Source organism: Manacus vitellinus, unplaced genomic scaffold (assembly GCF_001715985.3).
Source record: "Manacus vitellinus isolate BGI_N305 unplaced genomic scaffold, ASM171598v3 scaffold_1_pilon, whole genome shotgun sequence".
NCBI classification, from domain to species: domain Eukaryota; kingdom Metazoa; phylum Chordata; class Aves; order Passeriformes; family Pipridae; genus Manacus; species Manacus vitellinus.
Window position 1 is genome coordinate 7,624,760 of NW_021939396.1, and position 20,940 is coordinate 7,645,699.

The window sequence follows — 20,940 nt, forward strand, 5'->3', positions numbered from 1 at the left end:
CAACCTAAACCTCCCCTAGCACAACTTGAAGCCATTTCCTCTTTTCCTATCTCTTGAAATTTGGGAGAAGAGACTGATCCCCACCCAGCTACACCCTTCTCTCAGGTGCTTGTAGAGAGCAGTCCAAGCAATCAAATGGTCCACTGACACGACCAGGTTACCTACATTCTGACTTACCAAAGTCCAAGGGAAATAAACTTGGAGCCATACTGTCAATTCTATCTTGGCAAAAATGAAAAAGGAGTCAGGGAATTACAAGCCAGTCAACTTTAATTCCATTCACAGAGAGACACTTAAAAAAAACAAAAGCCAATTTGCAAACATCTACCACATATCAAAGGGGTAAGCAACAGTCAACACAGATTTGTCAAGAACAAATCACATCAATCCATCTTATTCCTATGACAAGGAAATAAATTTTGTGAATCCAGATGAAGCAGCATCTGTCAAATCTTAAATTCAGTGATGCTATTGACAAAAAAATACACAAAATTCTCAAAGGGAAGTTAGAAAAACACTGTCAAAAGAACACTCTCCATAAAGCAGATGGAAAGGAATTTGGAAAAAAACCCCTGGAAACTCTTGTAAATCATGACAGTACAAAGTACTGAGTGAACTTCTGGAGGGGCCTGTCTGGAATACAGAATTTGAGCTTCACTAGAGACTCAGACGGCAGAGTCGGCTCACCAAACTTGCAAAGAACACTAAGCTGGCCAGAGTTAAAGGCACACTTGATACCTGGTTCATGACAAACTGGAAACAGGACCTGAAAATGGAAGGAGGTTGCAAACCACCACTTTAAAACAGCTGTACAAATACAAGCCAGAAACAGCTGAATGCAGAAAAGGAACTTGGTCAATGCTGTAATAATGGCATGAAAAACAAACCAATATATTGTGATACATCTGTATTGCTCATGACACCTATGAAGAAACTTTTGCCATCTAATTGGGCCTAGTAAGCCCTTAGATGAAATGCTGTATCCAGCTGAAACATCAGCGCTGAAGATGGTGATTAACTGATACAGTCCTTCAATTATTGAAGGGATGAACAAAGCTTTAGATAAACATCTGTTAAAACAGACTGAAAGACATTAAATTATCTAGTCTAGAGCTGCCTAAAAGATATCAATCTGACAATGTACAGAAGAAAGTTATAAAAAAGAAAAGAAATAAATGGTTTTCTTTGTCCAATGGTAATAGGAAAAGCAATAATGGGTTTACACTGAAGCAAAGCCTATCTAAGTTAGACATTAAAAAACCCTCCTTTCTAAAGTGAGCAGACTGCCTAAAGACTTTTTGGATTCTCCACCACTGACAGTTCTAAGAACAGACTACAAACAGAAGGAAAAAGGAAAACAAAATGTCATCAGGAAAGGTTGAACATGGTGCAGGTTCTGCCCTGAAGCAGAGTGATGTCCCAGGAAGAACCAAACCCTCTGCTTTTACCCACTCCAGTGTCATTCTTACCAATTCCTAAGCACAGGCTGAGGCATTTCTTTTATACTTTCCATGATGCAGAACCTGCTTTTAGCAGTACATTACCCATCTACATCTAGGCAAGCCCAAAGCACTGTAGCATAATCTCCAGCACACTGATTTGGGGAAGTTTTGAGGTTTTCAAGTGGAAGTGAATGAAAAAAACCCAATCATTTTTCTACTCTTTTGTTTAGTCTTTTTCTGTTTTATCTAGAACACTTTCAGCTGCACTACCCACTAAAAGCTACAGGGGCAGTTGAAAATGATACAGTTTGTCAAAGTACATTCTCAGCTATTACTGAAAATGGAGCAAAATTGTATAATACAAGTCCATTTTTATAAGTCATTCTGTTAGGAATATCCTGTATTTCACGTGGTAAGAAAGCGACAGAAGTCAAAAAGTCAAAATTCAATTCTGTATGGACTCCTGCCACACACTGAAAAACAATCCACAAACAGCACCCATAAGTTTTCTTCGATACAGTAAATAATGAAAATGAGTGTTTCCTTCTCAAGTGACCCTGGAAAATGCTTTATATGTCTTATGTCTCCCTGTTTTGTTTCATGGAATTGTTGATATCAAAACAGAGATAGATTTTTCAAATTCTTTTTGAAGAAAAGAATTTCTTTAGTTCTTACAACTTAATAAGGCATAAAGACCAACTATTATCAAAAATCCCAGACAATATGATCTTAGTATCATATTGTCTTAGACATTCAAGTGTTCCAAGTCTGCAATTGATTCACCCAGCAAACTTCCATAAAAGTAGGTAAAAGAATGGAAACAAAAAGTCTGAAGAACACAGAGCACTATGAGAATGGCTGTGAGAACAAAAATATTAACTCATGTAGAATTTAATATCAACATTTAATTTATTATTACTTAAACACAAAATTATTCGATTGACAGGCTCTGCCAACATGAAAACTTAAACTCTAAGACCTGTTTTGCTTGTAGAAACAAAAAAAAAAAGCAGATTTTTGCTACCACAAAATTGCTTTTTAAGAATAAAAGATGAATTGAGCCCAAGAAAGTGTCAGGAACTCCCTTCTCCTACATCGTGGTGCAGCTTTATAGCAGGGAAGCAAAGACCATGAAGTTACATCTCTTTAAATGGCATGCACAGGAAAATGTCCAGAAGGGACAAAGTTTTTTTATGTCCTTATGTCTATAACAAAACAATTTCACTCACTGAACATGCAGCATTTCTGAAGCACGTTCCAAGATTATCATTCAGATGACTGAACATTTAGGACACAGGAAAGCTGACTGCAATAACAGTTTTAAATTGTGCACTGTCATCTAGTTAAGTATAAAATTTCTGTGATGAAATGGAATTTTCAGTTTTTACAGTACACATTAATCTATACTTTCTCTTTGCTTTGCAGTGCTGCTCTGAAGTCGTTATTGTTGTTAAACAAAGAATATTTTACTCCCAGGCACACATTTTCAACCGCACTAAAAATATAAAAAATATTCCACCTAAAAAAGGATAAAATTCTTAAGAAAGTCCAAGCACTTGCCTGGGATTTACTTACAAAGCTTTTATAGATGTAAATATGTCATTCAGTCATAGTAAATGCTTGCAAGCACCCAATGGCAACTTATGGAAGTTTTACCACTACAAGCATCTTCTATATTTCATAATACAGAAGGTACAGAAAGGAACTTACATTGGTAGTATCTTATTTACATTCATTTTGAAACCAAAAAATTTCAGTAAATATAAAAATATATAAATCTATCACAAAGTAAAGAAGAAACATTATCTATTCAGAAGATGTTTGTTCCGGCCTGACTCAAGAAAGTTGGATCATATAACCAGGGAGAGAGAGATTGTGCAAGTCTTGCAAGTAAATCATGCAAGTTCTCAAGTTAATTCCTAAGGACATAATTTCTTCTATGCATTAATGCTGTTTTACCACTGTTATGCAGAGCGTACATTAGGAGAAAAATAGTAACTTTTAGTGGTTCCTGGATGTCTTTAAAGAAGGTCAGGTTTTTTTCATGAAGAATCAGTTTTTTTCACGCATCATATTTGAGTTTAGGTTATGTTATTTAAAGTATCCCCCTGTAAGAACAGCAGGCTGGATCTGAGCAGTATTTTTTTCATATTTGAGCTCCCTAGTCTGCCTTCTATAGCCTGGAATTTTCCCTTGCTTGAAATGGGGAAAGAGGTACTGACAGGTATCACCTTTATGGACCAATGTATTTTATGGACCAAGTACGTTGTTATTATTAAACTATTACATTGGAAGACTTGACACCTTATAAACGTAAGATTCTTACAAACCACACACAACAGGCTTCACAGTAAGTGTGAATGTATGTATGCACTTCACCAAACAAATGCCAGAGGACAAGCACTTCAACTTTCCTAAATAGAAAAGTTTAAAACACTGGATTCACACATTAACTTCACGAACACAGTATTAAAATTGTCACAGTAAATAATCCAAGATAAGGTTCTCAGCAATAGAATCGGTGATTTAGTTTAGCTGTTAATCATTAAGGTCACCTGACACTCACTTTCAGTTTTATCAGAAGGGGATGGATAATTTCACATTCTGTTTTACTTTGTGTCACTCGGATGAAAATTCTCCTGAACACCACATGTAGAGATGTATAACAAAGTCAGCAATGTTATGCTGGCTCCCAGGGCCACGTTAGTGGGGCTACAGAACAGCAAACCAGAGAGCACATGTACGAGGGGGAGGAAAACTGCTTGTCTGCCTTTAAATAACAAATGATAACAACCAGCAATAACAGTCACCTCCTCGTGCACAGGAAGCTCAGCACTGTCACTTATGAGATCGTTATTTCACTGCTCCTAAAAAGAAATGGCCTTTATAAAATGAAGCACCCTATCAACTAAAGAAAGCATTTATGGTAATTAATCTAAAATAGATCTGCTATTTTTCAGACAAAACCCCAGTATTTTACTGTCAAAATACAAAGAATTCACTCCATCAGCATTCCAAATTAGCTTAAAATGTTTCATATTCAACTGAGTTTTGTCAATACAGTTAAGATGAAAGTTTTACTAAATTACATATCCCATTGGTTTTGACCAGCTGCTCACTAAAGAAATTTTCTGCCTCTTCTTTAAAAAAAATTGTCATAAAATTAAAAACAGATATAAATTGGATCTAGATAATTGTCCCCAACAATTTTGACCACAAGTTCAAAGACTTCAAAGCTTTTCACTTCTGTCCTAGTAATATAACACTATGGAGCTAATCAATACATCTAATGATATGCACATGAGAGATGGAGATGTTTTACATAATACTCAGTTACTGAAATTCCGCAGGAAAATAAAGAGAGAAATTTAGTATTGATGTAAATTTCTAAGGAAAAGCTTGTTGCAATCAGTCTTCAGATCCTGTAACACTTAAGCCAAAGAAATATCATTTCTTCCCACCACGTTTTTTCAGTTTCTTCACCAGCATATGATATCATAGCACATGGTTAATAAAAATATCTTCCATGACAGAAAAAGCCATTTTGAACCTCATAGACACTGTCAATTCAAAATCTGGTCCAAATAAAAAAAACCCCAACAACAATTCAACATACCCACTACTGAATTTCACCTGTTTTCAAGTATCTGCCTATATAATAGATTTACAATTATGTTACCAAAAAAAAAAAAAAAATCATTGCTGCTGCAGGAAATAAGCTAGCAAAACTTATATATGCAACACATAAAAAGTCACAGGAATTAATTACATGTAACCTGAAGATCAGGCTTAAAAGTACATACATAAACCCTAAACAATTATATATCTAAAATGGTAATCTTCAGGTTTACTTTTTATAAGTAAATCAACTTAAAAAATGAAATTTAAATTCCAAAAATAATAAGACGATGAACAACTGAGTGAAAGTTTGAATTTTTTTCTAAGACATAAAGCAGCAAGTAGAATAAGTTCTGCATCCAAAACCAGATATTTTGAAGTCAGTAAAATACTTTTAGAAGACAGCTGCAGCTTCCAGATCTTTCCAAGCCTTTAAACTACTGAGAGACACCCAGTACACAGATTTGTTTAATTTGAAACCCGAACTTCTGAGCAATCACAAGAGTCCCGACAGCTGAAGCAAAATCTGCTTGTGATGCTGAAAAACCCTACAGCTCAAGTAAGGAGATTTGAATATTACTTCAAAGACATCACTGTCTTTGTATCCCAGCGAAGCTTTGGGATGGAACATAATCACGATCTACTTATAGCCACAATATCTTTTTATGTGCAAGCGGACTACAAATTGGTAGGGGCCTTAAATTGAGTTTAAACTAAAAATATTATGGAAAGTTTTCCAAAGGTTGCCTGACTTTTCACCAATTAAAGACATTTACTTCACATAAAATTCAGTCTTCTCTTCTAGACAACAGCAGTTTCCACTCCAAAGTAGAAAATCAGAATATCTAAAGCACATGAAACATTTATTCAGTCACTCTACCATCTATTATTGTTGGGGTTTTTTAAATTTGTTTATTTATTTCCTTCTGGAGGAGAGAAAAAAGGCTGAATTTGATTGCAAACTTTCTACATTCCTAATAAAATTGATTTAAGAATCCAGTAGGTCAGTGTCCTTGGTAACAGACAAGCTGTCAGTGCCAATACACTTTGCTCCTCTTGAGTCAACACAAAAAGACTCTATCTTTTGTCTTCATTAACTACAGAAGGCACCTAGGGAAATTAGCAGAGTTAGGCTAAAATTAGTTTTTGGAATACTGTTGAAGAGCTATAAAGATTCACTTTCCTCACAGAAATTCACATTTTATTTAGGAAAACTTAATTATTTTCTGTTTCTGAGTTTTACAAAAGACAAACACAAATTATCTCCTAATTCAGGAAGTCCATTAATCTCCTTTGCTCATAAAAGACTCCCTTAGGAAGTGACAGAAATATCAAACAGATTACCCTAGGGTGGAGTTCTGTACAAGAACATGCCTTTCAAAGTGACATGTGTCTTGTACACCCAAGTGGAGGTTGGCAGTAACTGTTTGCCACCAGGGACTTCAAATGGAAAGTGATGTACATCTTGCCATTTGGCAGCCCGGGAAATAAGTTCCAAAGCTACTTCCCTAAGAGGCCTCACCCAGGCATTATTATACAAACAAATGAAAAGAAGAAGGGTAGCCTTCTTCTAGATAAATAAATAAATAAATAACATTTTGCATGTTTAATGAGATGTATATCTCATTGCCCTCAGTAAAGCTGCCCTGTTAGTTTGGAGCACAAAGGGACACTTCTAGCCTACATAAAATTCTGCATTCTGCGATATCAAGAAATTCTACTCCAGAGCAACATCACTTTACTACACCCTCCTATCTCCCTGAACTGCAACTCCCAACTGGGAATCAATCCCAAAAAAAAGCCCAACAGTTCTACTGAATCCATAAAGAACCCCATGCAAGCACTACTCTATATTCATGTAAAAACAATCACTCTAAGTGAAAACATTCCACATCACAATCCTGGAATTTATAAGATTCCTATTTTACCATCTGCGAAATACAATGGTTAGAAGGGAAATATGACAGAACTGTAATGCTGATTGCACCCATCACTCTATTTGGAAAACTGGATCTCCAAATCTTCATTTTGACACTTTTAGTTATGCCCATCAAGCAGAGATCTGAATCCTGAAATATTTAAGCCAATAAGATGGCGAGGTGTTGATTCTGAAAGGCACTTTTCAGCTAACAGGAATCTTTCTGTGTAGTGTCAGTGCTGGGGAGAAGGATGTCACATTCTCCTCGCACCATCACTCGTTGCTGGAGAGCCAAACACTGTCTCACCTATACATTGGTTCCAGAAGGGCTGCTTAAAGATTCAAAATATGAACTCACAGAACAGCATTCTTGTTCCTTCCAGAAGTCACTTCTGCAGGGAATGAGCCCAGACATCAAAAGCATTTGAGACATTGAAAGGAGACAGTTTATCTGCCTCCAGCTGCTATTTGCTCTGTGTTTAGGTCCAAGTGGTACCCCCTACCACAGACAGAATCTTCTAAATTCATGTGAACTGGCAAACATTTTGTGACTTCTGAAACTACTTTCCCATGCAAAGGTTTACTCTGATTTGATTTAGTGTCTGAGTTTACTCACAGAATTAGTTCCAAGGACTTGCAGCTTTGGTTCGCCTGATTCCAGAAGCTTGGCCACCATATGAAGGAAACTTTCCACAAATGGTTTTATGCTTTGAGAATGACAAGCCATCAGAAGTTGGTCCAATGCCTCCATGGCAATTAAAACATAACTGAAAATTAGAGAGACTTGCATAAAGACGTATTGCATTTATCATTAACTCCATTAGTTCCTTCTTTAGGTCCTTATTACCACAAAAATTAGAAAAGAATGGAAGGCATGTATTTCCCACTGTATAAAAATGAAACTTAGTGCTATTTCTGACATCTGTATTTTTTTTTGGGGGGGGGGGATGGGAAGCGAGGAATTGAGTGTTGGCCATTTACACTTTCTATAAAGCTATAAAATTAATTTTGGACATCACGAAGGTCAAAAAATGATGGTCTGTGATGGATGTTGCCCTTCTTTTCCATCTCCTGACACTTCTTTGATTCAATATTTCCCACTTAAACATGATTCAGCCAAAAGCCCATGTACTGGGCTTACATGGCAAGGTTTTGGCAGTGAGGGGCTGCAGGGATGGTTTCTCTGAGAAGACACCAGGAGCTGCCCACCATGTCAGACAGAGCTCCAGCCAAGCTCCAAGATGAACCCACTGGTTCCCAAAACTGAGTCCCTCAGGGACACTGGTAGTGCCCAGAGTAAGCAGATATCTGTGCTGCAGACCGTGGAGGACCCCACGTTGGAGCAGCTGGATGTGTCCCCAAAGAAGCTGCTGCCCATGGAAAGGTCGTGCTGGAACAGGCTCCTGCAGAGTCCATGGAGAGGGGCCTGACCCATGAGCTTTGCATTTTATTTTCTCCCATGTCTGGCTGTGTAGGAGGAGTGAGAGCAGCTGAGTGGGCACCTGCCAGCCTGACAAGGTTAACTGACCACAGAGGGACTGGGTCTGTCTTGCCTCCCAGACTGGATCAGAACAAACATGACAAAATCCCACGACATATAAGCATCTCTTTTCAATGCTGTGACCTCTCTCCTCACCCATAGCGGTGTCTGACGACATCCCTGCTCAGTCTCTCTGCCAGGTAAGCCCCAATTCGATCCAGCTTTTCTGGTGCAGAAACTGCATAGAAAGTCAACTTCTCCATGTCGGCCTTAACAAGACCATCCTAAAGGCAGAAATACAAATTATAAAATAAAAAAGTTCACAGAAATTATGAAGCTTTTGAAGCGTTTTTCCTTTAGTCTACTTAACATTTAAAGATTTGAGCCTTATTGATAGGAATAAGCTACCAAAAAAACCCCAGTCTTTTGAGCAAAACTGCTGTTAGCTCAGCTGCAAAAATCAGCAACTTAAAAAAATTATGTAAAATATTTTTCAAGGAAATGAAGCAACTATCTTCCTCCTCCTTTTTGGTGAGGGAATGATTATTCTAAAAGAAGGTATTTAGTGAGAGATGTCACCAGTTCTAAGACACACTTCTTCCCTACTGGCATAATGTAATTTTTTTCTTTTCCCATCCCCCCAAAAGTTTATTTGATGCATAATTTTGACACTACATACAAACAAGATTGTAGTTTAAATATTTTAGATTGTAGTTTAAAGATCTTATTTCTTCAGTGTCACATTTTGAATAATGCTGACCTACAGGGTACCCAAAAGCTATTTGCTAGAAAAAGATAAAAGACTAACAAATTAGTTCCAACACGAACTGTAACATGGATGTGCTCAGATGAAGTTATAATCATAACTATCAGGTAAGCAAGATAAGGCTTTTTTGTCTTTTATATTTTTTTATTTTTTCCCTAGAAGTTCATAAAAACATTCTCTTTTTCAAATTAATGCATTTTATCAACAAGTCTTCTCATACTTTGGAGAAGGTCTGCAACTCAGTGAAACATCATGGACTGGTCTGTGTCCTGCAATGAAGCGATGAATATTAATCAAAGCAGAGACTAAGAATTGCCAACTCAGAGCTCCTGTGTGAGATTTAAGCCATAATATTAAAACTGTGGCAATTCCAGGTATTTCTACTCCTGTATAGAAAGAGTAGATCAGAACAAATAAACCTATAAAACCACATTGTTCTGTGCATGCAATATACTGTATAAACAGAAAACATTTCCTTTGAAGTCAGTAACATGCAGTAACTAGCACTCAGTAACAACATATTTTAAAGAAAAGCCCACATACTTTGTAACACATAAGCCAAATATTATAGAAAAGCGACTGTTCTGCTTAAACTATAACAAAAGATGAAAAAATTTGGTAACACATTTTAAAAAATACAGTAGCAGAAGCATAAGCTCTTAATCAGTCTGAACTGTCACATTATTATGTATAGAAATAGGCATTACCAAATGGTAACACTGAAGTTATTAAAATAAATAACACACAGTGTAAGAGTTAAGTTTTAATAGAGCTCCAAGACTGTTGCAGTGAAATGCAAAGAAAAAACTGAACATGAGTAACTGGAGAATTTAACAGATACCACCAAAAAACCTTTTGGGTCACAACAGTCTACCAGAACTATGAAGTCAGTAAGTCAAGAATTAAAAGAAATCCTGTAGAAAACCAGACAATGTGTACATGTGTAACCACACTAAAGCAAGTGTTTGTGGTTCAACGTACTTATGAAGTTAAGTGCTACCTCTGCAGCAGAATACCTTGTTGAATTAAATCTCTGTTTCTCTGAGCAAAACATACTAATTTTATTCTTCAATGAACAGCCCCACTTTGGAAAGGGAATTAGACAAGATGATCTATATATGTCCCTTTCCAGCTAAATTATTCTACTAACCTCTGTTAAAGCTATGAAGAGCTAAAGCAGAATTTACTGTAAAATGTTAAAAGAGAAAAGAAAAAATAAAATTAAAAAAATAGCTAAAGCATTAGCTATAACCAAGAATTTCCAAACACCAATCCCTTAAAATGTTAAAGTCATCACTCACTTTTGGATCTTCAGGAAATATGTTATCCACTAGACGCTTGTAGCGAGGTCTTAGCGCAGCACAGCAACAGCAAACTCCTGCAGAGGGAATTACACAACGGGATTTAGAATGCAGTTTTAGGGACTCATTTGAAGGGACAAGCTGACAAGTATGGAGGAAAAAGATATACTGAATTCAGCTGCTTGTCACTCTCAGCAATAAGGCAGAATCAATGTAACTGAAAATTAGCACAAAAAAGTCAAATAAGCAGAACTGCTATCACAGAAACTGTGAGAAAATATGGAAGCAACTTGGGTACTAGAAATGCACCTGCTATCCAGCCATACTTGAAAACACACAGAAAAATCAAGACATTTTAAAATTTAGTCATATTAACCAAAGCTACTTTAGTTGCTGTTTTATCTTCATTCTGAATGACTATCTCAAAACATCAAAATGTGCACTATGTTCATTCTTCTAAAAAAGAAATCAACTATGAAGTCCTCTGTTTTACAAGCACCCATATAAACCAATGTAAACCATAATACACAAAACAAGCTCTACCTTCCTTATCCCTTATCCTGCCTTTAACTGGGCATTAGTGAAAAGACAGTCACTTGGAAGTGGAGAAAGGTATTTTTTTGATTTCATTTCTACTTCTATGAGTACTAATCCTGCACTCATATAATCAGAACAACACATGTAACTCCAATTTTATTAATTTTAAAAGTCATACTGCCTGCTCTAAAAAGATAAACCTTCAAAGCATTGACTGAGTTTTTTTCTAGCACTCAGGGCTACTAGAACTGTGGAATTAAGTTAAAATTCAGCACAAAAATAAAATTAAGAAAAAGTTCCTAAATATCTGCCCAACTGTTTTATCAGGATACATTTATTCCCAACTCTTTTTGGAAATTTTTGAAAATGAGGTTTTAAATGTTTCAGTGGACATATTATCAGACTAACTCACTGGTCCGGCCTCAGATCAACACTAAAGCAGCTCTGATGCATAAGAGCCACTAAATAAACAATAATACACTCAATAATAATATATCAAGTACATGCAGATCAGTGGCTTTCTGGTCTTTCATGTCCCAACTCCTGAAGGATTCAGAGTAGCTAAATACCTTACAGATACCTTACTAAAGGTATCCATTTCCATATTCCAAAAAACCATTACACACTTTACTAAAAATAGTAAAAACTGCAACACGATAAAGTGTATAGTGGCAGAAACTTTGACAATTATAATTTATCTGCAAATTTTTCAGGCTGTGAAGAAGCATTAGACAAATATATTAGGACCTGTATTTTTTTTATTTAAGATATCTAAGTAACCTTAATTGTTTTTAACCATATTTATCAGAACATCTGGGAGATTCACAACAAAGACTTCCCCTGCTGTACTTGTTTTTATTACAAGTGTCTACAGGAGTAGACATTCTCCCTCTATTCCACCTGTTTATTGAAGCTATTTGTCTTTTAGACAAAAATATATTCTGCTCATACTCTGACAACTTAATGCTTGCAATTATTTAAATAAAAACTACTATCAAGGACAGATCTGTGATTCTAAAGCCATACATTAACTCAAAGTTCTCCCCAGTGGTCTTGAATTCTCCCCAGCTCATGAATTAGAGAATCTGGTACCACCAGTAAGATCAACACTGACTTACCACTTCAGTTAGTAACTACGAAAACAAAAAGCATTTAAGGAATAAATGACTGGAATATTGAGAATGTTTGTGTTAAATAAGTGCTTCGTTACCACTGTCAAATTCTTCGTATGACTCCTGCTGACATGTCCTACTCACCGAGGTCTAACCAATGTAAAAATAGACATTTACATGAAAGCTGCAGGTAAGAAGTAGCTAAAATTAAAGTTCTTTCATACGCAACTCGAAAATGTAGGTATTAAAAGATATTAGAAATCTACTTGACTTAAAATTGAAAGAATTCACAGTTCTACAAAAATATTCTACTGAGAGTAATGCTGTGCAACATTTTAAAAGTAAAATCATAACAAGAAAGAAACACTTTATTGGTGTCTAGCATATCACTTCATATTGGGAAACTCCAGTAAGACCATCAAAATCCACCAAAACAAGACCTAATATAATTAAATATTTCTTGAGTTAGGTATGCAGCTCTGCACCTGGCTCAACACTCTCTGTACATGGTCTTCCTACTTGATTTTCTACCTTATGGTTGACCTCTAACTCTGGTCCAGAGTGAACAGCATTAGATGACTACTAAGTATAGAAAAACGTTCTTACACTAACTGTAGTAAAATATTTTGATATAACTACCTAAACTACAAAAAGAACAGGAAAATCTTTTAAAATATTGCATGCAAGACAGAGGCAATTAAAAATACAGTTATAATAACTGTATAAGTAATAAGTGATAGAAGAAAAAAATCTTTGCAAAGAACCACAATTTAAATCTTAAAATGGCATTTTAAACCCTCATAAATTTAACATAAAACCTGGATACTGTTACTCCTTTGAGATGGATAAAAAAATATCAGATAACAGTAACAACTCATTCTGGCCCCCTTAGCAGGTGGTTTCAGTTAATGGAAACTCAATATTATTGAAACACTGCTCTTCAAATTTATGGTACATAGTGAATTTTGACACAAGAAAAGGCCTAGCAGTAAGTATAGTGAGTAAGCTCTAAAATTTTGTCTTCTCCTCATCTTAGATTTTCAGTAGTGTCTTTACATTGTTATGTATTTAATTATAGAACAGTTTACATAGAAAAAAACCACAAACTTGCCAAAAATTTTCTGTCATCAAAGTATAAATCTAAAAGTAATATGGATGGTAATCTCACTAAAAGAACTGCCTAAATTAAACAGAACATCCAAATATCAGCAAATGAGAGTTAATCTATCACCAGGCTTTCAGACTCCAAAGATATTTTCAGTAGAGAAATATAAGCAGAACAATATCAGAAATAAAACTGACAGGCACTCCAAAGAACATAGAAAAAAATGAAACAAAAGCAAAAACCAAAAAGATTAACAGTCATAACACAGATTTTGTGGGAAAACTATTGATCATTGCTCAGTTATATCATTTTGACATAACCATGAAAGATTAATAAAATTGTAGGAATAGGTTTAGAGAATGTATGAATATAAAAAGACAATGAAACACAATCCCACAAAAATCATGTCGCAACAACATACATTAAAAATAGACTGAACTTACAAATAACCCATAAAATCTGAGAACATTTTTCTTCATAGATCAGGAAAGATGAATGTTGCAAAGATGTACAGAAGCTGAGCAATTGAAAACAGATTCTCTACATCTCGGATAGCAATTTAACCCAGATAAAAATTTATCCAAATAAACACGTTTATTTCACACAAATAAGCTGTTTTGTAGGTCTATAGAACACAGTCACTAAGTCAGGTAAAAAGAACCCATTCCATTTTATGCAGGTTTATTAAGGAAAAATCCTATGACAATTCCTTTTCAGTGTCAGGCAAAATTTGCATTTTAATCATCTCGCCCTTGCAGACATCTCTACATCATATTATACCAGTAAATATAAAGGTTCAAGCAGTATCTATAGAAGTTCACATTGCTATGTGAGAGTCAACATGAAAGGATTAAAAAATACTCCTTGTTTACTTTTCCAGTAGTGGGATTTTCCAAGTTAAAACATGCATGTTCTCTTCTGCCGAAGGAGTCCTATAATCTGCATTTCAGAGTTAAGGCTGTCCACATTTCCCAGCTCTACGGGCAGTTCTTGTGACACACATTTACTCTACACAGCAGCAGCAAGATACAGTCCCCGCTATCAGAAAATGTAATTTCACCTACCCAAACACATACATGGCCTCGGTTCAAAAGCAGAATTATAATCATAGGCTTTTTCTTGCTCAACAGTTGGAACTTGCACATACTGCCTCATCTTGGATTTTACTCCCTGGGAACTCTCTTGGTTCAGAAATTTGCTCTCTCACACTCCCATAGCAGCAGTTCCCGCGAGGGCTCTGCAGCACTGTAAGCTTATCTGATCAGCTCTGTGACATCTACATAAAGCCACCAAACACGTGAAAAACATCAGTATCAAATTCTGTTAACAAGGCCAGGCACAAGAAAGTAGAAAAGAATAAAAGATGCATTGTCAGTGTGTGATTCACAGTGCCTCGAACGAAACTGCACGGAAACAGTTTCATTACTTCAGCTTTCCTGGTACACACAGTTCATTATTTCTGTGACTAGAAGTAAAAAATCCATACAGTTTCAGATAAAACTATGCTCAGTCAGCTGCCACATATCACTGCAGAGTGATAAATATTTTAGTAAAACCTACTCACTTGATCTTGCAGAAGAATGGGAAAAAGAAAAGTATTCAAAGCAGACTACTGACCAAAAAGACTTTAAGATAGAAGGGTTTACCCCTAAGATTAAAGAAACATTTGAAAATTAATGAAATTAAACATTATCTCTAATAATACTTCTGAGTTTAAGAAGCAAGGATTAGAGAACTTAAATCCTTAACACCTTTACTCACAAAGATTATGATACATCAGGTAGAAAACCACTTTTGAGTTAAACAATTCTGAAGTTACTTTCTTGCTTCCCATTAATTCTCAGCACTTTATTGTTTAAATTCCTACATTAAAGTCACTTGGGCAACATAAATACAGGATTTTCATACAGGCATTTTTTTAAACCCTGGAAATCATAGCCACTGGTTTTAATAAAAACGCAGCTAATAACATCCACTAAATGACAACTCCATAACAATTCCAGACTTAGAAGATTAATGTTAACAAAGTAGTGTTTACTGCTAATAAATTCAGAGAAAACACTAAGTTGCACAGAAACTGTCACTACATATTTCACTAAGGGAAATCCTAGAGTGCAAACTAGAAAAATGCACATTACAATAAGTTTTATTTCAAATTAGTTTGTCTGAATATTTGTGCTACCTCTTACTCATAAAAAGATTACAGGAAAACAAAACCTTCAAAGAGACTTTAAACATAAAGCACTAACTTCTTTCCATCAAGTTTAAAACTTCCACATTATTTTCTTCTTCATGAAACCCTAGCAAAACAGAAAACAAATCAACTGTATGATTTATCTAACGCTAGAATTTCTTCCAAAATTTGGTAATGCTGTCTAATATTGTTGTCAACAGTTTGCAGAACATTAACAACCTGAAGCAAGATTTCATGTTCACTCACAGAATATTTTTGTCATGACTCAAGTTCGGATCTGGTTGTTCATATCTTTATTGACTATCCTCCCAGATTAAAAAAATAGATCTTATTCTATCAAAAATAGTATAATTAACATAAAAGTTTGAATCTACAAATAAATGTTTTGCTAATATCAAGAAACTGAGAAATACTAAAATTACATTTGTTGCTCAATGTATTTAAACATAACTACGTTAAAATTTATTTGACTTCTATACATTAAACTTTCATTTTGTTTATTTTTCTGTATCCAAGATGAGAAAAATAAACAAAAAGAAAATTCTTTTAAATATCGAAGGAAAGTGCATAAAATAACACTACAACCATTATCACTTACTATACCTGGTTAGTTTGGAACTGTTAATATCAGTTGACGCATTTAATTCAGAACTGAAAAGATTTTCAAGGGCATTCCCCTTCTACTATGAAAAAGAGATCAGATATTTTAGAACAAGAAAATTATTCCAGCCATATAAGGGAGCTAATTAAAAATATTCTTCAATCTACTATAAAAAGAACAACTGCTGTAAGGATGGGCTCATCAGCCATTGCAATGTCACTGCAATGCACTCCCAGAGGGAATAGCGCACTCATCATTTAGACAAGATGAAATCTCCTCCCTGGGTGAGCCTCTCCTCCTCCCACCCAAGTGACAACTGACTTCCATACACCTGGTTTCCACTCTCCCTCCACCAAAATTCAGTAAAAATAATGTCCAACCTGCAGATGAAATTTTTGTCTTGAGAACACAATATTCACCTTGATGTGAATTTCTCACCCGCTGACAGTAAAATCCCAGTAACAGCTAATGGGGAAAATTCCATCCATATGTAAGTTTGGCAATTTTACATTTATTTTTAAAAATATTTTGGTGCTCAGTTAATTTGAAACAAGTGAAAAAAACCCCAAACTTTTCTCCCTAGAATTTATTCTTACTGTAAAGCTAATTATAAAGTGCGTAAAGTATCACATATAAGGTGATATGATTTCAAGATGTGTTTTTCTATACTGGAATCACAGAATCATTAAGGTTAGAAAAGACCTCTAAGATCATCAAGTTCAATTGTCAACATAGCACGACCACCAGGTTCCCCATTAAACCATGTCCACAACTGCCACATCCACATGTTTTACGAACACTATCAGGGATGATGACTCCACCATTTCCCTGAGCAGCCTATTCCAATGCCTGACCACCTTTTCTGTGAAGAATTTTTTTCTTAATATCCATGCTAAACATCCCCTGGTGCAACCTGAGGCCATTTCTGCTCATCTGTCACTTGTTACCAGGGAGAAGAGACCAAACCCCACCTGGCTACAACCTCCATTCAGGGAGCTGTAGAGAGCAGGAAGGTCTCTCCTGAGCCTCCTCTTCTCCAGATTGAACACCCTCAGCTCCCTCAGCTGGTCCTCATCAAACTTGGGCTCCAGATCCTTCCCCAGCTCCATTGCCCTTCTCTGGAGACGTTCCAGCACCTCAATGTCTTTCTTGTCATGAGGAGCCTGAAAATGAACGCAGGATCTGAGGTGTGGCCTCACCAGTGCCGAGTAGTTGGTTGTCCTGCTGAAGCAGGACGATCCCTGCCCTGGCCCTGCTGGTCACACCATTTCTGATACAGCCCAGGATGTCATTGGCCTTCTTGCCCACCTCGGCACACGCTGGCTCACGTTCTGCTGCCTTTGACCAACACCCCCAGGTCTTTTTTTGCCAGCTTTCCAGCCAGTCTTCTCCAAACCTGTAGCATTGCACGGAATCAGCATGGAGAGATGCACAGCATGCCACATGTAAAAATAATTTGAGTATAAACTTTTTGTGAAAGCAAGAAATGACAATGCATGTGAAGATACTAATAAGAAGCAGGAAAAAAACCCAAGCTAGTCAAATAATGCTTACCACTAAGCTTCTTCAGTGAAGTATTCTTCTCAGAAGTAGCAATTAAAACAAATCCCTAGGAAAGATATTATCTTTGGGAAAGTGCCTTTTAAAGACTCCTGATCCATTAAAAGGAAGTTTTCCATTACATCAAATTCTCCGGTTACATTCTTTTACACAAGTTCCACCACCTGCAGTGTTTCCATACTGTCTCTTCTTTCCTCCACCTCTGTTCTTTTCATATAGTAACTTTGTTTAACTTGCTCATTTCTGTTCTCCTCAACACCACCTCCACCTTTCCTACTCTAAGATAATACCAGCACTCTCTATTTTTAATACAGCATTAAAATTACCTAAAATTAATTAGATTCCAGTGAAAGAAGCTCTATGACATTATGAGTTTTGCTTGTTGGTTTGTTACTTATCTTCCTATTAAACTGGCCTAGGTCATTTATTTCTCATCACTGAAACAATATAAAAAGGAAGTTTTGTCCCTCTGACTTCAGGAGACTGGAAAGACACATCTACATAAACCTCCTTGACCCCTCTCCTTCACAGGTGGCACTGATAACCTGATCATGGTTAAAAAAAAATAGGCAAAGTCCAGCTTTCATTCCTGCTTTCAGTATTTGGTTCACAATCAGGTAATGAGTTCTAGGTGATAAACCCAGCACAGGAAAAAAACACCCCAGAGCTTTTGTGTCATCACATTCCTATTTCTAAACAAATACTGATTTCATAACAAGGTGTTTCATCTGAAAAATGGGGACGTAAGCAAACTACTGGACTAAAGGAGAAGGGGAGGGAAATGGAGGCTCATAGTGCTTTGTGTATTCTCTGAACCACATGAACTGGCATTATTCCTCCATCCAGGCAAGTAGCAGAGCACGGAGCAGACTTGTAACACTAACAAAACACCCACTGTACAAATCCAGTAACACACTGAGCCAGGAGGACATTCCTCCCCTACTATTTTATTCAGAAGAAAAAAGAAGGATTGACATTATCACAGCAACCACTTTCTTCTCCTGCTACTTAACACAAATATTTTGATCTACCTCTGCCTGTCCAAATGTCTGGCATGCTCCAAGATCCATGGGTACAGGTGAATGATGTCTCCTCTGCACAGTGATGATCCTGGCATAGAAGTAACCACCCAGCACCAGACTATCCTGTTGAAAGCCTGGCTTCACCTTGACCCTAACCTATTCTCTAACCCAGATGAGCCATTTTCAGAATGCTCCATCCTTGAACACTTCCCAGCTGCAGAAAACAGCTGCAGAGGGCAGAAGAGTGTGCTGTAACCTTTGGAGGAACACAAAGGCCAAATAACTTGCTTTACACTCCTCCCTGAGTTCCACTGAGGAGAGGGACTGCAACACCCACACCTCTCCTACCACTTTGTTCCCACTTTGTTGCAACTAAGGAGCAACACCTAACACTGAAGATCATTCTACAGAATGTGCTGGTGCACCTCAAGATTGAGATGGACACTGTGCCTGAAGGGGAGAAAAGACACTATGGAAGGCATGGTTGAAAGGTTAACAGTCCAAGGAGGAACACTTAGCCTATCTCTGGGGTGGCCAGAGGTGGGTAATGAGGAATTCTTGAGGGATGTCAATGGCAAAATTTTTCCAATAGGGTCATGCTCTGCTTCTGGAGCCTTCAAACTCTACTTCTGATCAGCAGGTTGGCCAACTACAGGTAAAAACATATATACTTGGCTAAAAGCCTCAGTAAACTTTGGTGACTGCTACATAAAGCCCAGGCTACAGAATCCCTTCCAGATGCTTGAGCTGGTCATATCTTTTCTTCCCAGTCCCAGCTCCAGGTAGCACAGCAGACGAGGACTTTCTCTGTGCCACTTCATCCATGCCCAGTTCTAGTTTTAAAATTTCTAAACTAGATTTTTCACATTTCCCATTCCATTGCATTTCCTCAGGTTACTGGACACAGCCGTCTTTCCTGACAAGGAAGAAAATTATCTTGCTGTTTTAACACTTGCTGCTCCCTTCTTTTGCTACAGGAATTCACATGGATTAGGCTGTTGCCTTTAAAGGAACACCTGTTGTATATATATGAATTCTAAGAATGAGAGTGGCATCAAAAGGGAGCTGGGACAAGAGCACATGTCTGGATACAGCTCTGGGGGAGCATTAGGACATGATATGTTGACAGTCTATTAAGCAGATGCTAAATCAAAGGCAACATCTCACGGCAGTACCGCAAGTTACGCGAGCTCCTGTTGTAAATGTACCCTACAGAAGACAAGCCCACTTCAAACCAATGAGTAACTAGTCAGTAAGTGCCCAGGCTTTAAAGTCTTCTCAGGGTGATGAACACCTGCAACTCTGTGCACTGAAAAATCTGAATGCAAAGAAGCATGAAGAATTTTCCTGACTACTGTTACTTTTTCCATTTCCTTAAGACAATGCAGTTTGTTTTCTTGATCCAATCCACAGGGTAGGAATACAGTTGCAGTGGTAAGAACTCCCAGAATCTTATGCTGCTATCCACCTTTTCCCTGAGAAAAAAAGGATGGTCAGAACAGTTGTGTGACTTCTCCATCACAGCTATCCTATGACTGCAGTATCTAGGCAGGGAGGGTTAAATTCTCCACTCCTGCCCAATGGTGCCTTTCAGCACACGTTGCACAAACACACAGGGCTGAAAGCAATCAGGGAGTAGGTACCACTACTTGAAGTAAAATAAGGCATGAGAAGCTTTTTGTGAATGAAAAGGGCATGTATGTCATGATTAAAAGTCCTGATGATGAGGAGAAAGCAAAGGTTCACAGGCTTTCTTTCTGGAACCTCAAAGTTAATGCAGTAGGTAAGTTTAACTCAGGGATTTTAACTAGTATGGCATAAACTGCTGAGCTGTACACAGGACATGTAAGAGCACATGGTTCTATAGATCCTTTTTCCTTTTAAGATATCCCAAATGCCAACATAAGCACAGCCAGAGCTTCAAAAACAAGTTTTAACTTCATGTGAGCACATTAAGCTACAAGCTTCAGTTCATATGCACAGATTTTGAAAAACATTTCCCAATTAAAAAGAAAACGTTCTGTTCACAAGTAGTTCAATACCACGTTACATAAATTTTATTTCCCCCAAACATACACATACATAGAAAGCAACATAAGAAAGAATAAATGAAAGCATTTTTGTGCATCCAGAACCATACTGTGGTATCTCCTCTGAGAAAACAGAGTGCAGCAATTCTCCCGAGGCACATACACAGGGCTCCAAACATGACAAAACATCTGCTCCTATTCAGCCACAAAAGTGTTTAAACTATATTGACATTAATGAAAAATAAAATGCTTAA

General features: G+C 36.8%; 1 protein-coding gene across 7 annotated transcripts in view; it reads right to left on the reverse strand.

Moving 5' to 3' along the window:
- Positions 1-20,940, reverse strand: part of EFR3A (EFR3 homolog A) — a 76,813-nt gene that overhangs the window by 43,099 nt on the left and 12,774 nt on the right. For 4 of the 7 annotated variants that reach the window (XM_018076642.1, XM_018076638.1, XM_018076653.1 and 1 more), the window contains exons 1-4: positions 14,344-14,511; positions 10,526-10,602; positions 8,615-8,742; positions 7,595-7,745 (exon numbers count right to left, since the gene is read on the reverse strand). In XM_018076642.1, coding sequence (XP_017932131.1) covers positions 7,595-7,745; positions 8,615-8,742; positions 10,526-10,602; positions 14,344-14,434 — 447 coding nt within the window. In that variant the 5' untranslated portion in view covers positions 14,435-14,511. Of the gene's footprint in view, positions 1-7,594; positions 7,746-8,614; positions 8,743-10,525; positions 10,603-14,343; positions 14,512-20,940 lie in introns of those variants that run through there. The other 3 variants (XM_018076667.1, XM_018076660.1, XM_018076672.1) reach the window with 1 other exon arrangement.